This window comes from Pollicipes pollicipes, unplaced genomic scaffold (genome assembly GCF_011947565.3).
Source record: "Pollicipes pollicipes isolate AB1234 unplaced genomic scaffold, Ppol_2.1 Scaffold_4219;HRSCAF=4965_pilon_pilon_pilon, whole genome shotgun sequence".
NCBI lineage: Eukaryota > Metazoa > Arthropoda > Thecostraca > Pollicipedomorpha > Pollicipedidae > Pollicipes > Pollicipes pollicipes.
The window spans coordinates 26,110,916-26,134,437 of NW_023596448.1; the positions used below are offsets into that span (position 1 = coordinate 26,110,916).

Below are 23,522 nucleotides of genomic sequence, written 5' to 3' on the forward strand. Positions count from 1 at the left end.
ACCTTTATTCATGGTGTACCGCTAAAACGGCGAGGAATCGCGGTGCATACGATGAAGAGCCCCAAGAGGCACTGAAAACTGTTTTACATGCTAGCGTGCTTCCCTTCACTGGTCGTTCTTGGCTCGGCAGCAAGGAACCACTCTTGGTGAATGTCGCGTGCGACGCACATGCTTCGAATTCTGTTCAGACGATTTATCTTCATTGCTGCTATCGTCCTATGCCTCGATGTAGTCCAAAACTGACCGAGAGGATGCTGCCTGCCGTGAGGAATCCCAAATGTTCGTAAGAAAATCTGAAACTAAGCTGGATTGAGAATTTTGTTTAGGTGGCTGAAAGTGAGAGTTTCAATAGCCTCTGAAACAGGGATTTGGAGGAAAGCCCAGATTTCATTCAAAATAGGATGGCAAAAATTTTGTTGCGCTGGTCGGAGAGACGTCTCCCTGACCTTCGAAATCCGGGTTTAAAGGAAATCCAGATGTTACGGTGCCAGAGCCCTCTACCATGCCGATATTTTTCAAACAGCTACGGCAAACTACTGTCCCCATCGTTATGTTTTTAATGCATTATGCCATGTTTGCCGCACGCCAGAATAGCACAGATTGTGTCTTGCATTTGAGCCAGAGGCTTGAGTCCATCATGAGCGCGTTTACGGCTACGGACGGCGCAGCACAATGACTCAGCCGCGCCGGGCCCGGCTACCAGACGGTGGAAGTAACCAAAGCTCTGGTAATTACCGTAGTTCACTCTTGGAGCGCATCTAAGCTTGGCGCTACTCACTTCCCGGAGCGCTTTCTGCACAAAACGCTCGGAGCGTGTTTCACAGGTAGCATCACAGCCAGAGCACATATTGCAAAGAGCACGAATCAGCGAGAGCAAGTCTTAGCCGCGGTTCGTACGTGACAGAAACGCACCTTGGCTCCTGCACATGTAGTAGGAACATGACCCAACAGGAGCACATAGGAAACGAGTCGCTACAGGGACGTGTGGAATGGATGCACGTTTTTGCTGGAGCGCGTCCCTCAGCAACACCCCATCCCAGAGTATCGTCTGGACAACGTCTTCCCGCACCCTCAGGACCAATGCTCTCCGGAGAACGGCCATCTGTACCACGTCTCTGGATGGGGTCCCTCTATGCCACATTTCTAGACAACGTACCTCCGTACCACGTCTCCGGGCAAGGCTCCTTTGCACCACGTCTCCAGACAGCGTCCCTCCGTACCACGTCTCGTCTAGACCGCGTCGCCTTATGCTAAACCTCCCTGGACTACCCTTCCCCGGAAAATATCTGGTGCAGATCACATCCCCGTACCACATCCCCCCAAATCACATCTTCACGGACTACATATCCACTGACTACATCCCCGGACCACATCTGTCAGGATTATACAGCCTCAGACCACATCTACCCAGGCCACGTTTCCCCAACCCACACTTCCACGGATCACATGTCACCGGGCCACATATTCTCGGACTACATCTCCCCACACCACATCTTCCCGGACTGAGCTTCCTCGAATAGCATCCACCCGGACGACGTCTCCCCGGACCGCGTCTTCGCAGACCGCATCTTTGCCGGTCCACAACGCTCAGTCGACTGGCGATTCGGGGCGCGCCGCGCGCCGCCGCCGCGCTGCCGCCTCCTGCACGCCGCGCATGTATTCGAGCGTTTTCCTGTCGCCCACGAGGTGCGCGTCGCGCTCGAAGTCGAAGCTCTCAGAGCTGTAGAGGTCGTCGCTGGAGACAGGCGTGCTGGTCCAGCTGCTGGTGCTGCTGGTCGTCCAGCTCTTAGGGCTCTCCGACCACGAGCTCTCCGATTCCCAGGCGCTGGGCGCCGTGCGTAGGCACATGCAGTAGACGAACAGGGCCAGCAGCAGCAGCAGGCCCAGTACCGAGCCCGTGGATGCGACGCGTAAACGGTTCGTGCTCAGCATTGCGGCGCCCTGTCGAGGTCACGAAATATTACCGCTCAATATGGCGGCATCCTGTCGAGGTTGCAAAGTATTATCGCTCAACATGACGGCGCCTCGTCGAAGTCGTGAAATATTATCGCTTGGGCCTGTATAAGCCGGTCACCAAAATGACACAAAATAGTCAAAAGGCACCGTTTAACCAAATTTGACGAATCAACACTAAAATGAACGTTTCATAGTCGATAAGTTATTACCACCAATATGGTCGTGTTCACCACCAGTTTAGCGAATTCGTTAGCCGCAACTCCTACTTAAGTCGCCACGACGGAAAATGTTCAGAAACAATATTACCCACCAGACTGGTTGAGGCTCCACCAAAAAGGTGAGACAAATCACCAAGATATGAAAAGAAATTAATGATTTGTACCAGAATCTAGAAAATTTAACCCACCAGCAAAAACCGCCATGCTTTAAGCCAAAATGACATCAACTTGCGAATGTTTTCGGACGCAGACGCTATTATTCACGTTAGAGTTCTGTCCTGAGAGTGAGTCGCTGATTAGCATTGAGTATTGCACATGCCTATACATCCAGAGGTGAAACCAACTAGTGGGGGGCGGGGGGGGGGCACAGGGGACATATATGCTTCCTCTGGGCCCTAAGTGGCCCTCGGGACCCTCGGCACAGACTCTCAAAGGCCCGATTGGGGGGGGGGGGGGGCGAAGTGTTTGATTATTTTGGATGAGCCCTGCGAGCGAGTACGTAACGAATGAAACCGCCATAACGCCATGGGTGAGTGCGTGGAATTGCCAGGAGCTGGAACATATTCAGCTGCGGAGGTTGACAAGCTGTGCTCTTGGTTACGATTTCATTCATTTTGACGAACTGTCATGCCCTTCCACCTGTAATCGGACGTTCTAGCCCTCATGCCCAGTCGGTTACTACAACCCACATTTTGACTGGCACCAATGATGATGAATCAGCCTTTCTGGCGATGAACTGGCCGATTCAGGTATCTGATTCAGCTAGTGATCAAGGTGCTTATTTTGATGATGAAAGTGACCATTCTGGTTGCCCAATTAATTTTGTCCCTTGTCGCTCAACGTGGCGGCGTTCTGTGAAGGTCACGAAGGGTTACGCTCGACATAGTGGCGCCCCGTCGAGGCCAAGACTGGTTGGAGCGGCGGCAGGGAGCAACGCCCACCAACAGCAGAACTTGGTGGGATTTTGACGTGTGGAGCACACTTCTCAACCACCAGCCTGTCACGTCTGACCCGCCAGAGGCCGTGGGCGTTTGGCCGGAATGTGAGCCAGACGTCGCGGGCATTGTCATACTTTCTATAAGCATGATGATTGTTTTGCTTATTATCATCGCCATCATTTGCCTACCATATCATCATCGTACTTAGCATTACAGCTTCGTTTAACCAGTTCAGTGGTGCAGCGGAGGTCGCGATTCAGGATATGAGACTTCATTTCACAATGCCGAAAAACTAGGAGCTTCTTGAAAACCCAAAATTTGTATTGTATCAAACACAAACCAACTTACAAAATTTGCATTTTGATATTTGTATCAAGAGCTACGGTGGCAGACAATGCATGGCAGACACGATACACCAGTGAACCAGGCTGCCAAAAATTGATCAACTTGAGAGCGAACATCTCACCGAAATACTCATGAATAACAGCACAAACCCTCAAAGCCTGGCCTAATTTCGTCGAATGGTTGGCTGACTTACGTGTATAACCACAACTGCATACTCGCTTGGTTGCTTTTGTATGAGAGTGAGGTGCTTCTAAACTGGCTTTCTGTATGCAGAGAAACAAACTTCAGGATTAATAGCAACGATCGACGCAATGGGAGGGAAACCAGGTGGTTCAGGCTGGCCTAGCCTAGCTCATTTTTCAATACAGCCAGCAGTTCAGGTGCATCAAATGCGCGACAGGTGGTTTATGTTGCACTAGCCAGCTCACTCTCCAATACAGCCAGCAGTTCAAGCGCATAAGACGCGTGACATTTCGAAGCAGGCCGTGGAGGTAACGAAGAGTCTATCTGTTTACATCTGAAGAATATAAATTTACTACCGGGATCACAAGGCTTTTATGTCTGATATGTTACACGTCTGATATGTTACACCATTATCGCAATTAGCATTGGTTTTTAACATGTATGTCTCATTAAGACTGTTGCTCTGTTTGCTTTTCCACCTTTTCAATATATGTGTCTGGACGCAGGTCTACGTCCAAAATTTCAGCTCAACTTATGACGTCAATAAAACATTCAATATATATTGAAATTGGCAGCTAGCAGGCTTTGTGAAATGTCAGCAGATGTCCGAGGCATGATTAATTCATTTTTTCTGTTCATGCAATTTTTCTTTAGTATCTAACAATGCGTCACGTTTCTTGAGGCAGTGCTAGATTCGAATGATGATGAATAATCGCTTCAGTGGCAAGGATTCATGGACAATATGCTTTTACCATCCTCGTTTGTGCGCATCATCACAAACGGCGCGGAGATAGTTACACAGAAGAAGTGATAACGCGGGTAACCGGCTTCTGATAAGAGAGAAATCCACACAATCACAAAGCTGGCATATGCTATTTACTCCGTTCTGTTGAATGATGTTATCGACTTAAGGACAGCAAACGCCATGCAATAGCATGCGTTTGGCTCTTGCATACAGCTGATGACATTGTGGCGATAGCGACGATGCGAATGGTGATGGTGTTCATGTACAGTATGAGGAATTGAGGAAACTTCCCATGATTTGAAGAGGAAACTTCCCGTGATTTGAAGAGGAACTTCCCGTGATTTGAAGAGGTGGCTTCCCACGTACGTTTTGCGACATTTGGCAAAATCTCTGAAGGCTGATCTCCAGAGCTTTTTGACCTTCCGAGGTCGGTGATAACGTATACTTGGTTTCCCTACGCCCGTTCCATTCAATGCTTGCAGTGTTCCCATGTGTCCACGCAGCCTTGCCGCTTTGAAAAGAAGACTGCACCCAGTAATGTTCTGCACGCTGTGCTCCTTTCAGAACTATGTGCAATTGTGAGGCAGACTTATTTCTTGCGAGACACGCAAGTAACTTCAGTAAGTTCAAGATGTACGCTAAAGTTGAGTTTAGAAACATGACAATAGTGAGGAACTTAACTATTTCCTTCGTTGCAAGGAGTCGGCGCAGACGTTCCTCCCTTACTACAACCATCTGGCACAGGCAAAGTTACAGTACCTTCTGCAGAGCACCCCGCCGAATCACCCCCGGTATGTTTCCAGCTCCAAACACAAGTATATTTGAGCTCTCGTAGTTCATCCAGCCCTGAGCTGCCGTTGCTCCCACTGGCTGTTACAAGCTAACCCCTTGCACTCTGTTCCATGCATTCCTTTCGACTCTCACGGTAATTCATGACTCAGACGCGTCAGGCCCGTTCTTCACCCAGCGTCCGGTGTAATTCGGGCTGAGGGGCAGTGACCTACAGTAAAACGCTCGCGGCCTGATCCAGGGAGGCCCCCATCCTTGGAAATCGCCCAGGTAGCGCGCCCTTGCCCTTAATCAGGCTCGCCTTCCCAAACGCTGATCTCTATGGAATTCATGACCGGAATCTTCATGCCCGTTTCACCGAGCATGAAGCATTTTGCCAAACGTCTTTACGAGATCCTGTGACGATTATGCTCAGTCGCATCGTCCACATCGTCTCACGAGCATCGTTCCTGCTTGATGAGAGCCCCTCCGACTGGCTGCCACTCCTTGAACGAGGTCAGCCTTTCTCCGTGATCACTTCTTATCTGTCGGTCCAAAGTCCCGTCTCCTCTATTCGAAAAGTTGTCAGTGTCGGCAAGCATCATGGGAATGGAAGCTCCGCACAATATTCGACTTATCCCGGAAAGTATAACGTCGAGGGAATGTTCATTTGTCATTTAAATAATATCCATTCACATGTGTATAATTCCCCTCTTTCAAAAGCGTCAATGGACGATTCACACCAGCATTGGAGCTCACCGTACTTGTGCTATTACCTTATCAAGTGCTGCCAATTTTCAACCGCATTTAGAATCTGTGATTATTCGCCTCGCTTCTCGTTTCAGACCCAAGTCATCGGGTGTGTGTTAGGAGCACGTTTAAGACGCCGTGTACAGCAGAATCCAGTTAATGATGGTCAGTGAAACGCCAGAGATTTTATCATGTAGGTACCTTTGGCCACTTGGATTCGACGCAGCGAGTGGCCCATATCATCTCTCAGGATCTGCTTTCTTCCATGCCGAGGTCATCACGTCACCAGACCTACATCGCAATGACGCTTAATGAGGCTTAGCCCTCTCTGGCGTCTCCTAAACGCCTAAAACACCGAGGCCGCAAAGGCCAGACTATTTTGTGGTGGTTGCCTCCGCATCCATCCGGCCTGGCTTGTGTGGCGTGTACCGATGCGTGTTTCTGAACACCGGACGCTGGGGCGCAGTGTGGAAGTGAGGCACAGGTTGGCTGTCCCCGCACCCATCCGGCCTGGCTTGTGTGGCGTGCACCGTCGGCCTGCTTTTGAACACGGAAAGCTGAGGTTGCAGTGTTAGGCCCATTCAGTGGTTAGCTGCCTCGCTATGCCTTTAATTTTGGAAGGATAACGTGCTTGACGCTTTGATGAACCCCATTAGCTTTAACACGAGGTGAGGTCTATAGAATATATACGACCGAATAAGGGTATTGATTCCTGTCGTTCAAAACATATGTGTACGCCGGCAGATAGCTGTGTCTGGTTAGCCATTATTTCCCGTGTTTTTCTAACCACGGAATGTCAATGATTGCTTAAGAGTAAAAGACTTTATTTATTTTTGGACCACAGATTTCGTTTTAACATCGTCTCTGCATTCCACATCCCTTATGTAATTGTCATTTGACAGCAATCGCATCATCAGCTGAGTTATGACATGCGTGTGAATCGAGTCATTAAGACATGGTATGAACAAAATACAGAGAGATGACAATCTAGCCTACCACCGCTCTCAATTGTGAAGGGTTCATGACAACGCCGGCTCTTTCGTCCGTCCTCTCCTTCGGCCTGGAAATGCCACGCGAGTAAAACGTCTCACCAATATTCCTTTAAATTGTACTACGTCTTTCAGCTAACCTGAACATTGAATCTCAAACCGGTCGATGAATGCACTTGCGTTATTTTAATCGTCATTCATTATCTCCCAGTAAAAACTTCTTTAAATATAGCACCCTTGCTTAGGTTTCCCTGTTGTAAGCGAGAAACTAAGAAGCCTGAGGCGACCGTGTATGATGCGTTGAAACCATCTACAAAAGTTAAGAAGCAGCAAATCGTTGGCTCGGGAGCTCATCCCAAATCAGCCACAAGGCGGAGCAAGAGGTTTTGACGAATAATGAACTTGCCCACAGCGTGGTACTGCAGCGGACCTCTGCGCTGTGTGCTGACGTCCGCAGCGGTGGCAGCTGGCATGCTTGAGGGGGCGTAGGGATTCAGACAGGCGAAATACCAGCTACTGTGTGGATGCATCAACATTTGATCAAGGTTTTTTTGGACACTGTTTCGTTGGACGTCTTTTGAGAGGCCTAAACCGCTACGTTTCCAACTCTCAAGGTCGGTCTTTTTGACACCATTTTTAGGTGAAGACTCGTGCAACTAACATTAGTTCATAGGGGCTTGGACATATGACTTCATTACAGTCCGTCTGAACCACGCGTACTCCTCACTTACTCTTTTGTGATCACGGCTTGTTTCAAGCGCCTACAGTGTTAAAATCAAGCCCACAATCACTCGCCTATACAAATGGCGCAAATTTGCATGCACGCAAACGCCCCTCGATCGTCCCAAATACCATCACTTCGCTGGTGATGGTATTTGGACGAGACGAGAGGGACGAGACTTCACCCACCTGGCGCTTGATCCGAACCGGCGTGACAGTGGTGTGCGGGCTTATCCCCACAAGCCCGCGTAATCCCATCCTGCTTAGGCTTCTCTGAAGGGAGTGTTCCACGTGTGTATGGGATTTGAACTGAAATAGCCATCTTAGAGCTACCACACCCGCGAAGATGGGCAGACTTTTCCGGTCGACTATTTCGAGGTCACCAAAGCATCCATGATGCTATAAGGTCATTCAAATTCTGACACTGCATAAGCCATGCGGTAATCAAGGCCGGAACACACAACGGTGGAGTCACTGACATCTGGCGTTCGTGAGTGCGATTTCCAGCTATAACGACCGTCAATTGCCTCCCAATCAATGATGCACAAGGCATGATGACGTAATCAATCAATGGGATACTGAGGAGCATATACACTCAACAGATAATTTGTGTTGTCTAGAAGTCTTTTCCGCCTAAAAATATACCAACAGTTATGACTTAGCTTATTTCAATATATCTGATGCTATATAAAAATATACCAACAGTTATGACTTGGCTTATTTCAATATATCTGATGCTTGGTTCAATCCTTTAAACGTGGAACATCCACTTTAAACTGGCAAGTACATGGTAGCGTTTTTACAACCTAGCGTTTGTACCGCGTCTAGGGAATGACCAAGGAGCGATGGAAACGGAAAGCAGACTGCATTGCCTCAGCCGTTCGTTTCAGTTCCTCCGCTCGTATGTTGGCTGTGAGTGCGGGATGCCTCCGACGAGTGCTGAGTGCCTTTGCTCACTGAGTCTCGCCACCGAATCAGAGTGCTACTTCTCCTGAGTGAGAGTCTCTTCCTCCCTTAATGTGACGCTCCCGTAGGTTTTGTCCCACAAGCCCGTCCTCGCCGGTTCCGGTCATGGGCTTCGCTGGCTCTCATTCCTGCTACCTACAGTTCCGTCTTGCATGCGCTACGTCTTGGTCAGGATGGGCACAGGCCTCGGATGGTAATCGTTTGGCATGGCGAGAAGTGATGCCTGGCCGTGGATTGTTCGCTTCAAAGGCAGTCCGCTGCAGCACTGATGGGCTCGGCTGGACCCCAAACCTACCCGCAAGAGGGCGGTCGTGTTATCTTGCTCGGTTCTGGTGCGCTTCTGTGGTCTGCGTGGCCCTCTTGACTGTCCTCTTGCGGCCGTGGGCCCTGGTGCGGCGGGTAACGCGAGCAGCGTGGAACGCGGCGTCACCGGCTTGCTCCGCTCCCAGCTTGCCTCAGGGGTTTTCCTGTCTAATGGTTCGGTTACGCCACATGCTTTTGGAACTTGGGCGTGAGATGAAGTCTAGTCGAGCCATCTGGCGCACTTCCGCCCAGACGCCTCGCCTCCTACCCTATCGCAGGCTGTCTGACTTACATACAGCGTTCCAGTTGCTATGCGGAGCAGAAATTGCAGCGGGTGGGGGAGGGTAGATAGGGGGCTGCAATCGAACAATACCAACAAAAGAATTTATACCATCGTAGTAGTAATCAAAATAAAAGCTCCACCTTGCAGTACAAGGGCAAAATCTTTGATACATCATGATGATGGTGATACATCATCACGAGGTGTGTAGTGTAAAAGTATGTGAACATACTTTGTCAAAATCTCAAGGTTCCAAGATTACGACGTGTAAGTCAATGGGATCAAATAAGGTCAAACTCCAGATTCGTGTCCAAGTACCTCCAGAACGTAGATACCAAAGGTTACGGTGCTCATTTCAGGTGAGTGACCTTGTTTGACCTTTAAAGGTCATGGTGAACAAAAATGATACCAGACTGCTATGGGTTTTGCATTTGAACAGGCGTCAAAAGAATGCGCTAGGCGGCATGCTCCTAAAACAAAATGTTAACTGATTCATGTTAGGTCAGTAAACTATTCTGGCGTTTAAGAAGTCATGGAATATGTATAATGCGGTTTCTATATCACTAGTTTCGAAATGGGCATCATAAGCTAACCCACACAGCAAGCTCTGGGGTAATAAAACTGGTTGGTTTTAACCTTCATCTGAACTTCATGCGCTACCCTACGTCAAAGGAATTTATTCATTCAATTGTTGTGTTGTGCCTAAGAACTATCTCAAAGATGTATGGCTTCGTCCAGCACGCTATTACGCCGTTGTTACATCAGATTAAAGGATTCCGTAGAAATTTTCTCCGCTGAGGCCATGGCCTTAGTTTGATCTGATGTAGGTCTGCGACCATTGCAAGGTAAAACCTGGATTTTTTTGTGTCAAGCGATCCGCTATTTTTTCTTAATTCACGCGGCCGCGCCGCGGTGTTTGGAAACCATTCTGGAATAACCTTCGGGGGTTCAAACTGACCCCGCCGACCTGAGCGTGCGTTAAAGATCTACTTTGGCACAATGGAACTTCCACTGTCCAAGCACCCTAATCGCTGCTGTGTAACCAAAACCACTGGGGCTAGCTAAACAATGTGCATTAGATGACACTGTTGTGACTTTGTATGTGCGCTATGTACAGGTTTGGAATTAAGGACAATGGCAAAATAATATTTCAGTTAGCAAAGCACTTAATGTGCTTTTTCTGGCTGGAATCCTGGCTGGCCGAAGGTGGCCGGGAAGTAGGTTATTATTTTTGAAAAGTGGTATCTTTGGTGTGAACAGATGAGTGTGACCAAAGTGGCTTAAAAGGTCAGCTGATGAATAGCAACCGAAACCGCTTCACACAAATGCATGGAATTCGTTAAGCCTGATCACACCAGTGGGTTCCAGTTCGTTCTCTTAGACCGGATCCGGAGGAAGTCCCCTGATCTGGAGTAGGCCAGCTGCTGCAAACCAGAGTTTGAAGCATTAAACCGGGCCAAATTGTGTGGCATCACTTTATCTGGGGTATCAGTGCGCGCGCGCTTCTGTTCTTGGTCGGCCGTGGTTACTCTACTCCAATTTTGTGTTAGACTCGGAAAATTCCGCATGTTTGCAGGAGACTTTAAAAATCTCGATAGCAGTGGGACCAAAGCCAAGTTAGGCTGCTTGGCAAATTTTATCACTTTTCGTGTGAAAAAAAATGCTCAAGTGAGGGCCGCCGGCTCACTGGGCGACTTTAATGCTTATTTTTAGTTGTGCCGACTTTTCTTTTTAGCACTTCCCATCAGCAAGCATGTTTGTTCATTGGTTCTCTATCTATGCGGGTCCTCCCGCCCTTCCTCCTGAAGTGTCCTCTATCTGCATTGCAGCCTCTCCTCCCGTCCCTCTCCCTGCTCCATCCTCCATTTGCAGTGTAGCTCTTCCTCCCTCCTTCTTCCCGCACCGTCCCCCATCTGCTCGGCGACCCCTACTCTAGATCCTGCTATTACGCCGTCCTTCGTATCCAACATGGATCCTCCTCCAGCTCATCCTTATGGGCTTTCCTTCACCTGTATGGTGGCTCATCCTCCCGCGCCGGACGGTTCTCTGCCTTGGGACTCCTCCTTCTCTCCTCCTGAACCGTCCTCTTGCTACGATGCAGCTTTTCCTTCCGTCCCTCTCAATGCGCCAACCTCCATATGCTGGCCGGCAGCCCCTACTCTGGATCCTCCTCCGGTACCGTCCCCGATCTGAAACACGGATCTACCTCGCTGTCCTCTTTTTACGGGGCGGCCCCTCGCGCTGGTTTTCCTCCTGTCCCGTACTCCTCCGTGAGGTAGACCGTTCCCGTTTCTTGTCCAGCAGCATCTTCCATCTGCAGGGTGACTTCCCGTTTCGCTCTTACTCCCGCAACGTTGTCCACGTTCGCTTCTAAAAATAGCCGCATTTTCTTGGACCCTATCATCAGACCCTTTGAAACGTATCTTCCACTTGAACTGTGCATTTCTTAACATCTTTCTACGGAGAAATCTGAAAAGACGCGTTTCAGTGGCAAGAAGCACAAACACACTTTAGATTGGGATCCGATCGCCTTTGTTTGTTGTATGGTCAACATGTTCATCTTCCCAGTTACTGGCGCCCAGACGCACCGTCCGGAGCCAGTGAATGAAATGAAATTGACCAATAAAACGGTGGTTGTAGGCGTTCACAGCGCGTACGTTTTCCGACGGCTGACTTGAATAGCTCGGCGGCGGCGATTGGGTGATCGATCAATGGCAGTTAGACGTCGCGGAAAAGCGGAATTGTAGCCCATTGGGCGAACTTGATGTTTGAAAGGCTAGGTGTACGCAATGATTAAGAATGAGTGGTAATTACAGGCAATGAATCCGCGCATGCGGTGATGCAAATTTATGCGATGCTGGCAATGGTTTCGACGACAGCGTGTTGCATTTGGCGCCATTTTCACGAATCTCAACATGCCCAGCTCGCACGACGATTACCGGTGCAACAGTGCGTTGCACAGTCTTGTGTTGGCTACATGAAAAGCAGGCGGTACATTTGTTGACGATTTGAAGTTGGCTTCACGTTGCCACCGGCTCCTGCTGACGGGGAGGTGGAATAAAGCGTGAAAAATGGTCAAGAACGGAAAAATATACCTTTCTCGCCGTGCGCGCGCACGCGCGTGCGGCGTCAAGAGCGGCATCACGCGATTCTTTATTTCACTCTTTACCGAGGCGTGTTGATTGAGCGTCGCTCTGACCCATGGTTGCCGAGCTGCGGCCGCAGTTTCGAACGGCCGTACGCCGGTATTAACGGTGCTCGATTCTTGCGCCCTCATGCCAAACCAATCGGAAAAAACCATTTCTAACACGATCAGGCACCGCCCGTTGGTCACACCGGCACGAAACTCGTCATGGCTCGTCGTCACGTGCGCACGTGCTCTGTGTCGAATTTAAACCTTTGTACGTCACATCGTTTGACCTGCACACGGGGGTAAGGAAAAAGATGACACAGATGCACTTTACTCAAGTAGTTAGATTCCAAGAGGCCTGGGCGTATTAAAAGTATTGGTTCATTCGGCATCAGCTCAGAGACAACACGTGCATAACAACACGCGAGGAATAAACACGCGCCGGCCAATCACTTTTCCTGAACATTTTTTTTTTTAACTTCCGCATCGATGAACGTGGAAGGTTGCTACACTAATGACCTGTCCATAACACTTTCATGCACCTATAGATGACTGAGCGTGCTCGCTGCCTCGCTGCCTTGATGGCGCCTTGAAGGTCAGGTAAAACCGTGAGCGTATCGTGAGAGATTCATACTGAGCAAAAATGTTACTGTGGATATGTAACGCATTATGACGAGCCCAGCTTCACCGTGTATCTCACAAACGACTGTATGCACGCTTATGCGAGTGGGCAGTGAGACACCCAGAGGCGCTGTCAGGCTCAGTCGCCGTTTGCCATCGTCACAATAAGACATTCGGGTTCGCCAACCAGTGAGACGCAACTAAGCGCTGCTCAAGGACTGCCTCGCGCGTGTCCTATCGCGTCATCTCCTCTGACACGGGAGGAACCCCAGCCACCAAGGTCGAATGACGTCACGTGCTTCCCGGCCGGACGCTTCGCTTCAGATGTGGAGCGCTTCGTGACACTCGGTTACGCCACGAATGTTTTCAGCCAACGCGACGAGTTTTACCCTCAGCCTGGCGTAGACGAGCCAGCGAAATGCCGATCTCCTCAAGGCAAAGAAGTTCGCTACGAAAGAACAACGCGACTGAATCAGCGGCCTTCTTTTGCTGGCTTCCTGACGTTGAAACGAGTCATCAGTAAGATTGGGGTACGGTAGGTATAAGGATAATGGAAGACCCTACCACTCAAGTTGAGGGGGAAACAGTAATAGCCACTTTGTTTTGTTATTTCCAGTCGATGTCGATAGGCTAATGCTAACTTACCAGAAAGTAGGGGTGGGGGGCGGGGGAGGGAGCGGGGCGGGGCACAGCCTCCTAGCCTCATAATGCCCGCACCCCTGGATAGTGGCAATGTGAGGGGCAATCGATGCTTGCAATCGACGCTGCAATCGGGCCTGTGAGGCAATCGATGGGCGACGTGCATCCAACCGCATCTAATGTCATGCCTCGGAGTTAAAGGTTCAGCAGCCCACCAATGATCTGGGACGTTGGTCGCTCCCAGCAGTGTGGAGCTCTTATATAAAACCAGCCACACCTGCTTGTGTTAAGCTTTTGTCGCTGCCCGCGGCCGGGGAAATGTAGGATTTTCCAGGCATTTACGTCATCCAGGCTCTGACAAACTGGCCTGCTTTCATCTTACACCAGTCGTTCGCAGATCTTCGAAATCTGCGAAAAAAACAGCTGCAGTGGGCATGCAGGTGGCGTTCTTATCTCCCCTGTGCTGCGCTCTGGTCCTGATCGGAGTCTTACTGGCGGGCATGAACATGGACCGCTTTTATAACGGTCTAAGGTTGGCAGAGGAGTGGCTGTGGTGTTTTTTCTCAACCAGACATGCCACATCTCGAAGATTGCGTGCCGAAAAACTGCTCGCCTGCAGGGGCGCATGATCAAGCAAAGGGCTCGTTCATGGTGTCATACAGTATGCACGTTCATTAGAGTGACACGAAACAAAGATGAAGCATGGCATGTCTTCTTATTCTTCCGTAGCAAAAACCAGACACATCACCAGTGTGCGGACGGATGCCGAGCTTATTGCCCTTCGCCACCACATGATCAATCAGCGTGAGTGGAGGGCCGATCACAGCTGCAGCGTGCCTGTCCGTGTCCCCCACCTCCGCTGAGAACCGGCACAGTGGCATCGGGCTGCTAAAGGTCACAACAGCATCGGGATTCCCAGCATTGTAAGCCCGCACAAGGGCGTTCAGTCGTCAGGCTGCGTGACCGGTGCGACTCGCCGGATGACCCAGGTGGTGAGCAGCGTTTGAGGCGCCGCGATCCGCCACGTTCGTTGCATTGAACATGAGGTATGTGTCTGCGTCCCAGCCCCTAGCTGTGAGAAACCTTTCACTGTTTGGACCTGCGAAAAGCTAACCACAGCTCCATCAGAAGCCAGGATCTCAAATTTTATCGGTACAGCCCGCTCACAGTTCTCACCGATGGCCCGGCACGCGGCTCTCACCTGTGAGAAGTTGAACGGCGCCTTCGTCGTGGTGACGTCACTGTCATTCTTCTCCGAAACGTTCTTCCCGGACACCTCCACCACACACTTGCCCAGCGTCAGGGGCTCTGCCGTCAGCTGGGTCACCCTTGTACGGCATGACCACCTCGCTGGACGCCCTGACTGCGTACAGCTGACCACGAGCTTGCCGAGACTGACGCTGACGCCTTTCGGTGTCGGTCCAAGCCAGAGGTGCACGGCGTCTCGCGGCCGGCCGCTGTCGCCGCGGTCGGGTCGTGGCCGCCCGGTGCCCAGCGGTGCCAGACAATTCGTCCCAGCAAACGACTCGTAGTGAGTGGCTGTCAGCGCCCAGCACCTGCGACTCGGCGTTGGTGATGTAGACGCGCAGGATCTGACACAGCACCTGGAGCGAGGCGGCGTTTGTGATGTAGACGCGCAGGATCCGACACAGCACCTGGAGCGAGGCGGCGTTGTGATGTAGACGCGCAGGATCTGACACAGCACCTGGGGCGAGGCGGCGTTTGATGTAGACGCGCAGGATCTGACACAGCACCTGGAGCGAGGCGGCGTTTGTGATGTAGACGCGTAGGGTCTGACACAGCACCTGGAGCGAGGCGGCGTTTGTGATGTAGACGTGCAGGATCTGACACAGCACCTGGAGCGAGGCGGCGTTGGTGATGTAGACGCGTAGGATCTGACACAGCACCTGGAGCGAGGCGGCGTTGGTGATGTAGATGCAGATCTGGCACTGGAGCAGCGGCGTGGTGAAGACGCGCAGGATCTGACACAGCACCTGGAGCGAGGCGGCGTTGGTGATGTAGACGCGTAGGATCTGACACAGCACCTGGAGCGAGTCGGGAGTAGCCATGACATCCCAAGGGTGACGCTTCGCCCGAGATTATCGCCTAACAACATGGAAGGGTCCGACAGCAGTTATTACTTTAGGGTCATCTTTCAATTAATCAATAATGCACAATTAGGAAACTGAAAGAATTGGGCGTCCTTTTCCCCGAAGTGTGTGCAAATGTTACCAATCTGCAACATCCCACGTTAGACGCTCTGTATGAGATGACTTATTGAGAAACAAAACCGCTGCAACTGCGTGCAAGCAGGGCTTTCCGCCCATCCTGGAACTCAAAAGAGGTTCACGGCGGCACATGAGCTGTCATGAGCTCTCACTGACCGCAGCAGAGCAGGCCAAGACTGAGCATGTCCGTTTCCCACCTCTCTGTCGTGAGGCAGTCGGCCGTCGCGCAGCTCGCGGCGGTACTCGTCCGGGAAGCCGACCACCACATCCGTCAGGCGACCGCTGCGCCCGGTGCACGCCAGCACGGTCACCATCAGGTACCGCCAGGGGTACCGCGGCGCCTCGAGGTACCTCCGCACAGCAGGGTGCGCGCCCTGCAGCTCATTCACCACGGCAGTCACGTGCGCGCAGTCCGGCCCCAGCTGCCCGTGGAGGTCGGCGCCCATCGTGACGCGGTAGGGGCAGAGGTCACGGTCACCAGAGGCCGGGTCGCAGGCGTCGGAGGTGGGCGTGGCGCGCATGCAGGGAAGCGTCGGCTGCGAGTCCTGCACGCAGTGGCAGGCCGAGTCGAGGTGGCCGCGGCAGCGGACTTTGCAGTCGGTGCGGTGCTTACGGCACGCAGTCTGGTCGAGAAGCAGTGAGTCGGCCTTCGTGAGGGTCACGTGGCTGAGGTCGGGCTCGCCCATCCACTGCACCTGTTGGGGAGGGGTGAGGGCTTGGACCGGCGGTGTTTGTTGGCAATCATCTAACGCGGCTCAGAGCGCGATCGTTTTTAGTTGTTTTGCTGGCCTGTTGGATGTAGCTTGAGTTGGTAAAGATGCCCGGCTGTTCAGAGCTTGAGTTGCACGGCGCAGGTATAATATCCAGGATATTTTTTATTTACCAGTGTGAATGAAATTGAATTAAAGCAACGTTTAAAACAGTCTAAAGCCTTTGGTTTGGACCAGGATGCACTCAGCACTACACGCACCACCACTGCGCTGACGCATTCGCGGCTTTAGCCAATTCTACCTTGCGTGCACAGCTTTGAGCGTCCAAATGTGCCTGGGGGTCTCAAATCTCCCCCCCCCCCAAAAAAATTGAGCCAGGACGCTGGGTTAGTCACCAGCAGGCGTAAGTGATCTTACAAAGTGGGTGGACATATGCATTTTACAAGATGAGGGAGGGCATCCATAACCACGTGGGCCGATACCCAGCTGTTTAGCAAAGAGAGTGATCCACGGCCCAATCGCCCTCCGTGTTCCCATATCTATGACGTCACCGTCCGATCAAGGTGTTTCAGCACCCGTTCGCGGTCGGTTGTCAGCGCTGTCGTCACCTGCAGATCGGCCTGGTATCGCGGGTCGGCAGCAGTCACCAGCAGGCGATAGCCGAGCCTACTGGGGTGGAACAGCGTGTCGACCAATAGCCGGCCGCCGACAGCAAGATTTGGCCAATCATCGTCTGCGGACGGCGTGGCGCGATCGGCGCCAGACTCCGAGCGCCAATCAGCGCTGCTGGCGTCATCCGAAGGCACTCGCAGCAGCGGGTCGAGGAACGTGTGACGCGGCGCGCGCGCTGCCTGGGGCAGCGTGGCCCCGTGACCCAGCCGCGTGCTCGTGCTGTGCAGCAGCATGTGCAGAGCGGTGGTGGCGTCAGCGCAGAACTGGGTAACATCCTGCAGAGTCACGCCGGGTCAAGAGAACGCCGCAAGCTGGTGAATGAGGAAGACGGAGGGCAGGTGTTCAAGCTCATTCTTGTCATGCGACACGGCAGATGTAAGGCCAACTTTAACATTAATAGGGACTGAGGCCGGGCGCTGCATGACCGTATGCGGTAGATGCGTCGAAAAGCTTTAATTCATCATCAGGAGATAGGCCCTTTTTCCCCTCGGCCGGTGTCCCCTCCGACAGAGTCAGGGATAGGGGAAAACATTAGAATGAAGGAATATAGATATGTCGTCACATCATCGGAGGTAAAGATACTGGTCCGGCGTAGAGCAGGAACGGGATGGGAATCATTTGTTCAAGCAAAACACCACTCGCATATGGAAAACACTCCCCAAAGCACTTCGCACACAGGTATCACGCAAAAAGATCAAGGAATCTGTGGTAGACCTGATTGGTATTTACAAGCCCAGTTTATACTTCCCATGTTGTTCAAGATTGTAGACTGTTCCTGATTACAGATCTAAAACAACTAAACAGTTCATTTTTTGCGTGCACTTCTTTGACACTTTAGACGCGACCTCTTTCAGCATATCACACAAATATTGGATCACTGGTTCATTCTATTTTCGAACACCGACACTATACACGCATTAAGGTATGGTACAAACGTCAGCAGAGGGGAAGGTCGGATGTTTGCGTCGTGCTCCCAGGGCTATAACACTAACGCGCTGTAACTCTAGCGAAGGGAGGGTTTCACATTTGTATGGGATTTTGAACTGAAATGGTCATCTTGAATTTTATTCGGTGTAGCTCACAGCCCTGTCCTTAAAACATAAGCCTCTCTAATTTCTGATCTACACGACTGCAGAGATGCGCAGACTATCTCGGGGAGACTATTTCAAGGTCACCCTGACATCCACGACGCTCTAATGAGGTCATTTAAATCCTGTCATTCCGTCTATTAGCCATACGTTGATCAAGGCCAGCAAAAAGAAAACTGTCGAGTCGTTCATATCTGGCGTTTGTGAGCACGATTTTCAGAAAAAACGGCCGTCATCTCGCTCTTAATCAATACTGTGCAGGGTACGGTGACGTAATCAAACAGTGACGTATTGATGAGGATAGTTACTAAACAGAGAAATTATGTTGTCTAGAGCAGTTTTTCCACTTAAAAGTACACCAATAATCATACATGAACTTATTTCATCACATGTGATGTCAGCTTTAATGTCTTCAAATGTGAAAAATTCCCTTCAATTAAGCTCCATCTTCGGCGACTTTATTTTGTTTTGTTTCTTCGATGGCAATGGTGCCCAGATTCAAGTCTTGCGACTTATGCAGCAAACTTGTTGTTTATATTGATGTTAGCGTGCTGCAACCGTCTTTTAAAATACAACAAAACAAACTAACAAACAATAGGTAACACCGTTTTGGGCATCCGTCGTTCAATATATCATGCGCACACTGAAGCATAGAAGGCATTGCAAAAGACCTTTCATTACAATGGTTGCGTCCGCGCAAAGACGTCACAAATGCAGCAGAAATCCTTAATGCCAGGGAATGCGAGGCAGTTGAGGCGCACCACCACTCAATGGTTTATCTAGCAACCGCAAGACCCACGTCACGATTTCAACAGCTCTCACCGTGAGCGTGATGGTTACTTCCCCGCCCACGGCTCGCGCCTTGCACGCGCCGGCCCCGGCCTTCAGCTTAATGCACAGCTTCCTCTCGGCGTTCTTCGCCGTCAGGTCACACTTGGGGTCGTCGGTCTTCACCTTGAGGATGCCGTAGTCAGCCGCCGTCTTGTAGCAGGTGGTGTTCGGGGCCAGCGTGTTCTGGACGAACTTGCTCCAGTTTTCCTTGAGTTTGTTGATGTCGGCCACGTTTTTGTCGCCAGCGATTGCGGTAATGAGCAGAAGATGCAGGAGCTTGTACTGCATTACGCTCGTTGGTAGTGGGATATTGATAAAGCGTGATGAGAACACAATGGATGGTCTTTATATCGTTGCTTGTTTGTTACCCGAGGACTCAACAATAAAAACGTGATAGCCATGCAGTAAAGGGGATACCGTGCGGGGAGGGGGGGGGGGGAGAATGACGGACTTTGGACGCAGGCTTTCCATGTGCTGATGGCTTACGCTGCTAGAAGTGGAAAAACGACCACATTAAACGGCTGCAAATGAAAAAATGGAAGCTTTAGTTCCCGCATCGACTTGGGCCCCCTTTTGGCTTTCAATACGCGCTAAATGTTTATGATGTATTTCATAACCTACGTCAGCTTTACATTTCTATCTCGTGCATTGCAGTTCGATGAACCTTTCCATGGCGAGGCTTTGCAAGAAACGCAAAAAGAAGTCCGTCATACTGGAGGATTTTCCCAGAGGTCGCAATCGTAAAAAGCCCGCCATCCTACTCAGAACTAATGAAGTTAAAAAAGCTAGCAATGACTGATAATCCATCCGAGATGTGCCAACAGAAACCGGATCTGTACAAAGCGATGGAGGAGAGACTCGTTCTCCGTCAGCAAGAGCTATGAATATTTGGCTAATAGCAAGATCAGTGAGATCTACAATATTACTGGTCGGTTACTATTTCAGGGATTCGAGCTGAGAACAATCCGACATGCTAGCACCAAGATACTTTGCTTGCATAAAATGCTCCAAAAGCTCGATCAGTTCTGGTAATTGCTCCGGACGATTTCATGCATATTGCCTAAAGGCGCTGCTCTTGCTCCCCTCTCAACATACTTAGCTTCACGTCCACTGTGCAGTGGCGAACAAACGTGCCCGCGATTTGGCTGCGAGATGCGTTTCGGTCTGCTTTGCTCCTGGTGACGCCCTTGATCACGCAGCCTCACTGCTTCGCTTATGGACGGAGCAAACATTAAAAACAAAAAATTGCATGCCTCGTGCATATCGTAACTATCGCATGAAAGCATGTACACGGTGTCTTTGGGCTGTTCACGGGATGTACTGGTTACATGACGAACCAACCCATGATCAGCAATGTGGCCCAGGGAGCCGTGCTCCTCCTTTCTCTCACCCCCGCCTCCCTCCCTCCCCACCTCTGAGCGAATCCGTTGGCACTAGAGCTGGGCAATTTTAAAGAATTTGATAGAAATACACAGCTTTTATGTTTAGACGTCCCCTCCCTTCCTGAGAAAATTTTGATTTCATGCCTGCATGTAGTATGAATCCGAGCGTTGTTTTGAGGTCTTCCTCGCATTTGTATCAAGTGAATGACAGATGACTTATATGCCAACCAGACAAAAATTTGCAAAAATCCCACCTTGTGTGCGAATTCAGCCGCCTGCTTCATTCCAGAATGGTGTAAAATTCCCGGAACACCTTCAATTTAAAACAATCATTCCAACACCAAGTTTCACTCTAAACAAATAATTCCATTCCAGACCTCATTAAACGCTATTCTGAAACCACTAGCAGGCAGGACAATTGTTTAGAATTACTTCGAGGAGACAATTTGCATTGGGGCATGGTTGCTGGAACTGAATCTTGATCGATACCCTCGGAAATTTGGTGGCATATATGGCAACCAGCTTCCACTTTCATTTCAGTGAGGAAACAAGCATGCTTCAGCCATAACTGGCACCGAATAGTGGAAATGTTACCACCTTTGCGATTTGTATCCGGCTTACCTCGCCACAAGTCTACAACTGCAAATGTGGGCAGGTCTCACATGAGCACTTTTTAAATTCTAACTCCGAGTTTTTAAATGGGATGTATATCTCAGATCAGTGCCTGTGATAGACAGAGCTTGCAGGGTGAGCCCTAAGCCCGCCATTAAATCAGGAAACTTCAGCCCAGGGCAGAAATTACTGCGAAAACAGACAAAATGGAAAATGAAATCCGTCCTGTCCTCTGACGTCACATGAACTTGGGCACGACCGCTGTCACTGAGGACGGGTTTTTCCACTCAGGAGAAAAGAGCGAACGCTTCAAGTGACCCGAATGCACCCCACACGGGTAGGGTGCTCGGATCACGCTATCTGGATAGATCATAAATCAAGCAGCTTTTGAAAGCACGCACTTAGCTCCCACCGGCTCAGGCTTAGTCGGGGACTTTGCCCACCAATGCCTGAAAATGAACTTCTCGCAAGAATGAAGGAAGTATATGCACTTAGAGAACGTGGGGATATTCTGCATGATTTGAAGCGCGTTTATAAAGGTGGGCAAAATTAGTGGAACAAAAAACAGAATTATTTTATGTTTACAAGATGGAAATACAACAAGACTTCTACGTACATGGTCGATCACGGAGCGTGGTCTGATGCAAAATACTTGTTGTATTCTTACAGGGTGACGATCAGGGCAAATAACCCAATATTTATAATATCGTGACCTCCTTTGAGCTCAAATAAAAAGGGATTCGCTGACTGGACTGATCCCTTCTAACGCAGTACTACATCAATCGATGGGATTTCCAATGATGAGGAATTCTTCAGATGCAACAAGCCGTTAGCAGTTACTAGAACAAAGCTTAGCGCATAGTTGCATCACTTATGGAAACAGTGCTGAGACACTCCTTAAGCTTTTTACGTTCGTGCGTGCGTGCGTCGTGCGTCCTTTTGTATCCCAGTGCGTGGTGTCAGATGACACTGGCCGCACTTCTGCACTTGTCCACGGTGTAATCACCGCATCCGTCCACAACAACGAGTCACTGTCATACGTTTCATCGGGGCTTTTCGACACACTAAGCTGCTGGCGCTTTATAGCGCCACCTACCTCTTACCACGGCAGGAAGCGCAGACGGCTCTGGAAATCGAGCTTTGTGCCTCTGCTTTTCCAGACGCGCAGCTTAGCCAGTACGCTTGTCGGCCCGCGCATTGCTGCCATATCAACAGTCAGATGAATATGCACACAAAGCACGCGAATTTTTGCGACAGACTAATCGTTCGCTATTCGCTTGGGACCGCGAATGGCGGTCATTTTATGGCGGTAGCCACCCGGCACACACACACACACACACACACACACACACACACACACACACACACACACAACACACAACACACACACACACACACACACACACACACACACACACGCACACACAATCATTCAGTGAAGTCAGAATGCAGCGATACGATCGGCTGTCTAACGACTGCTCAAACAGAACCTCCAGTTTGAGGCCCCCTGGAATGCCACGGATTAGGGCTAAGGTCTACCGGTTTTCGAAGATTGTCATTGTGAACCAGACGCTTATGCGGTGGTGGCAAGCTGACATATCTCTACGAAAGCCAGGCGTGGGTTTTTTTCCACTCCCTGTCCGTGGCGCTCCCATTGTACGTTCTTGGAGCAGATCTAGAGTGAGTCCATACCATGCAAGTTACGGACACTTCTAGAAAATAAAGAAAGCGTAGGATTGGAGGCATGTGGAAGCAGACTTACATGCAGCTGTCTTGCTCCGTTCAACGTTTTTGGCACCGTACTTAATAAGCCGAATCCCACCATGCAGCCGGAGGAAGGGTCTATATTGTACGAAAAAATACGGCTCCGATGCAAGCCGAGCCGCTGGTCATCGTATGTCCTGTACAGATGCGATCTATGTTTACCGAAGCCTTGGGGAGAAACGGCTTCCTGCTTGCGGTTTGCGCGCGGAGTTGTATGAACAATCAACGTTTTCCAATATCAGCTCAGCCGGCACCCATCTTGCCGACAGGCATGAGCTTCCGTGAATGATGTGGTTGGGACAGCACGTCCTAAGCTCCCTGAAAAGACGGCGGCGAGGTCATGAACTTGAAACTCACTGCGGCTCTGTGTTTTGGTTTCTGGTTGAAATCGGCGGAAGACTGCGCACGGTTCCCGACATGGGTAATTGTGCGGTGTAACCGACCTTGAGCAAATACCGGCAGACTCTGGTCAAACCATATCAAGACATAATTGCGACATATTCTGAAAGCCCAACGTTTGCGGTGGTGCTCATCGTCACTAGTGTTATTCTTGAGGAAGCAGCCCTCTCGCCTCTCTTCTCCCTCTCCTCTCTCTCTCTCTCCCTCTCCTCTCTCTCTCTCTCTCCTCCTCTCTCCTCTCCTCTCTCTCTCTCTCTCTCTCTCTCTCTCTCTCTCTCTCTCTCC

The 23,522-nt window shown here is 50.5% G+C and overlaps 1 protein-coding gene across 1 annotated transcript; it reads right to left on the minus strand.

Annotated features, from left to right (window-relative positions):
- Positions 1 to 1,385: 1,385 nt before the first annotated feature.
- LOC119095070 (uncharacterized) lies at positions 1,386 to 19,368 on the minus strand. The gene is made up of 6 exons (XM_037217966.1): positions 19,072 to 19,368; positions 17,098 to 17,436; positions 15,977 to 16,474; positions 15,108 to 15,596; positions 14,753 to 14,869; positions 1,386 to 1,941 (listed from the first exon to the last, which is right to left on the minus strand). Exons 1-6 carry the CDS (start codon positions 19,366 to 19,368, stop codon positions 1,588 to 1,590), a joined length of 2,094 nt encoding a protein of 697 aa, XP_037073861.1. The 3' UTR covers positions 1,386 to 1,587.
- Positions 19,369 to 23,522: the final 4,154 nt, after the last annotated feature.

Bases quoted from the DNA above. Each gene is read 5' to 3' on its own strand.
- LOC119095070 (XM_037217966.1), bottom strand. From the start codon at position 19,368: ATGCAGTACAAGCTCCTGCATCTTCTGCTCATTACCGCAATCGCTGGC. The intron at 14,870-15,107 runs GTGCTGGGCGCT...AGGGTGACCCAG, and splicing joins TCACCAACGCCGAGTCGCAG to CTGACGGCAGAGCCCCTGAC. The intron at 1,942-14,752 runs GTGAGAGCCGCG...TGACCTCGACAG, and splicing joins CGCCGTTCAACTTCTCACAG to GGCGCCGCAATGCTGAGCAC.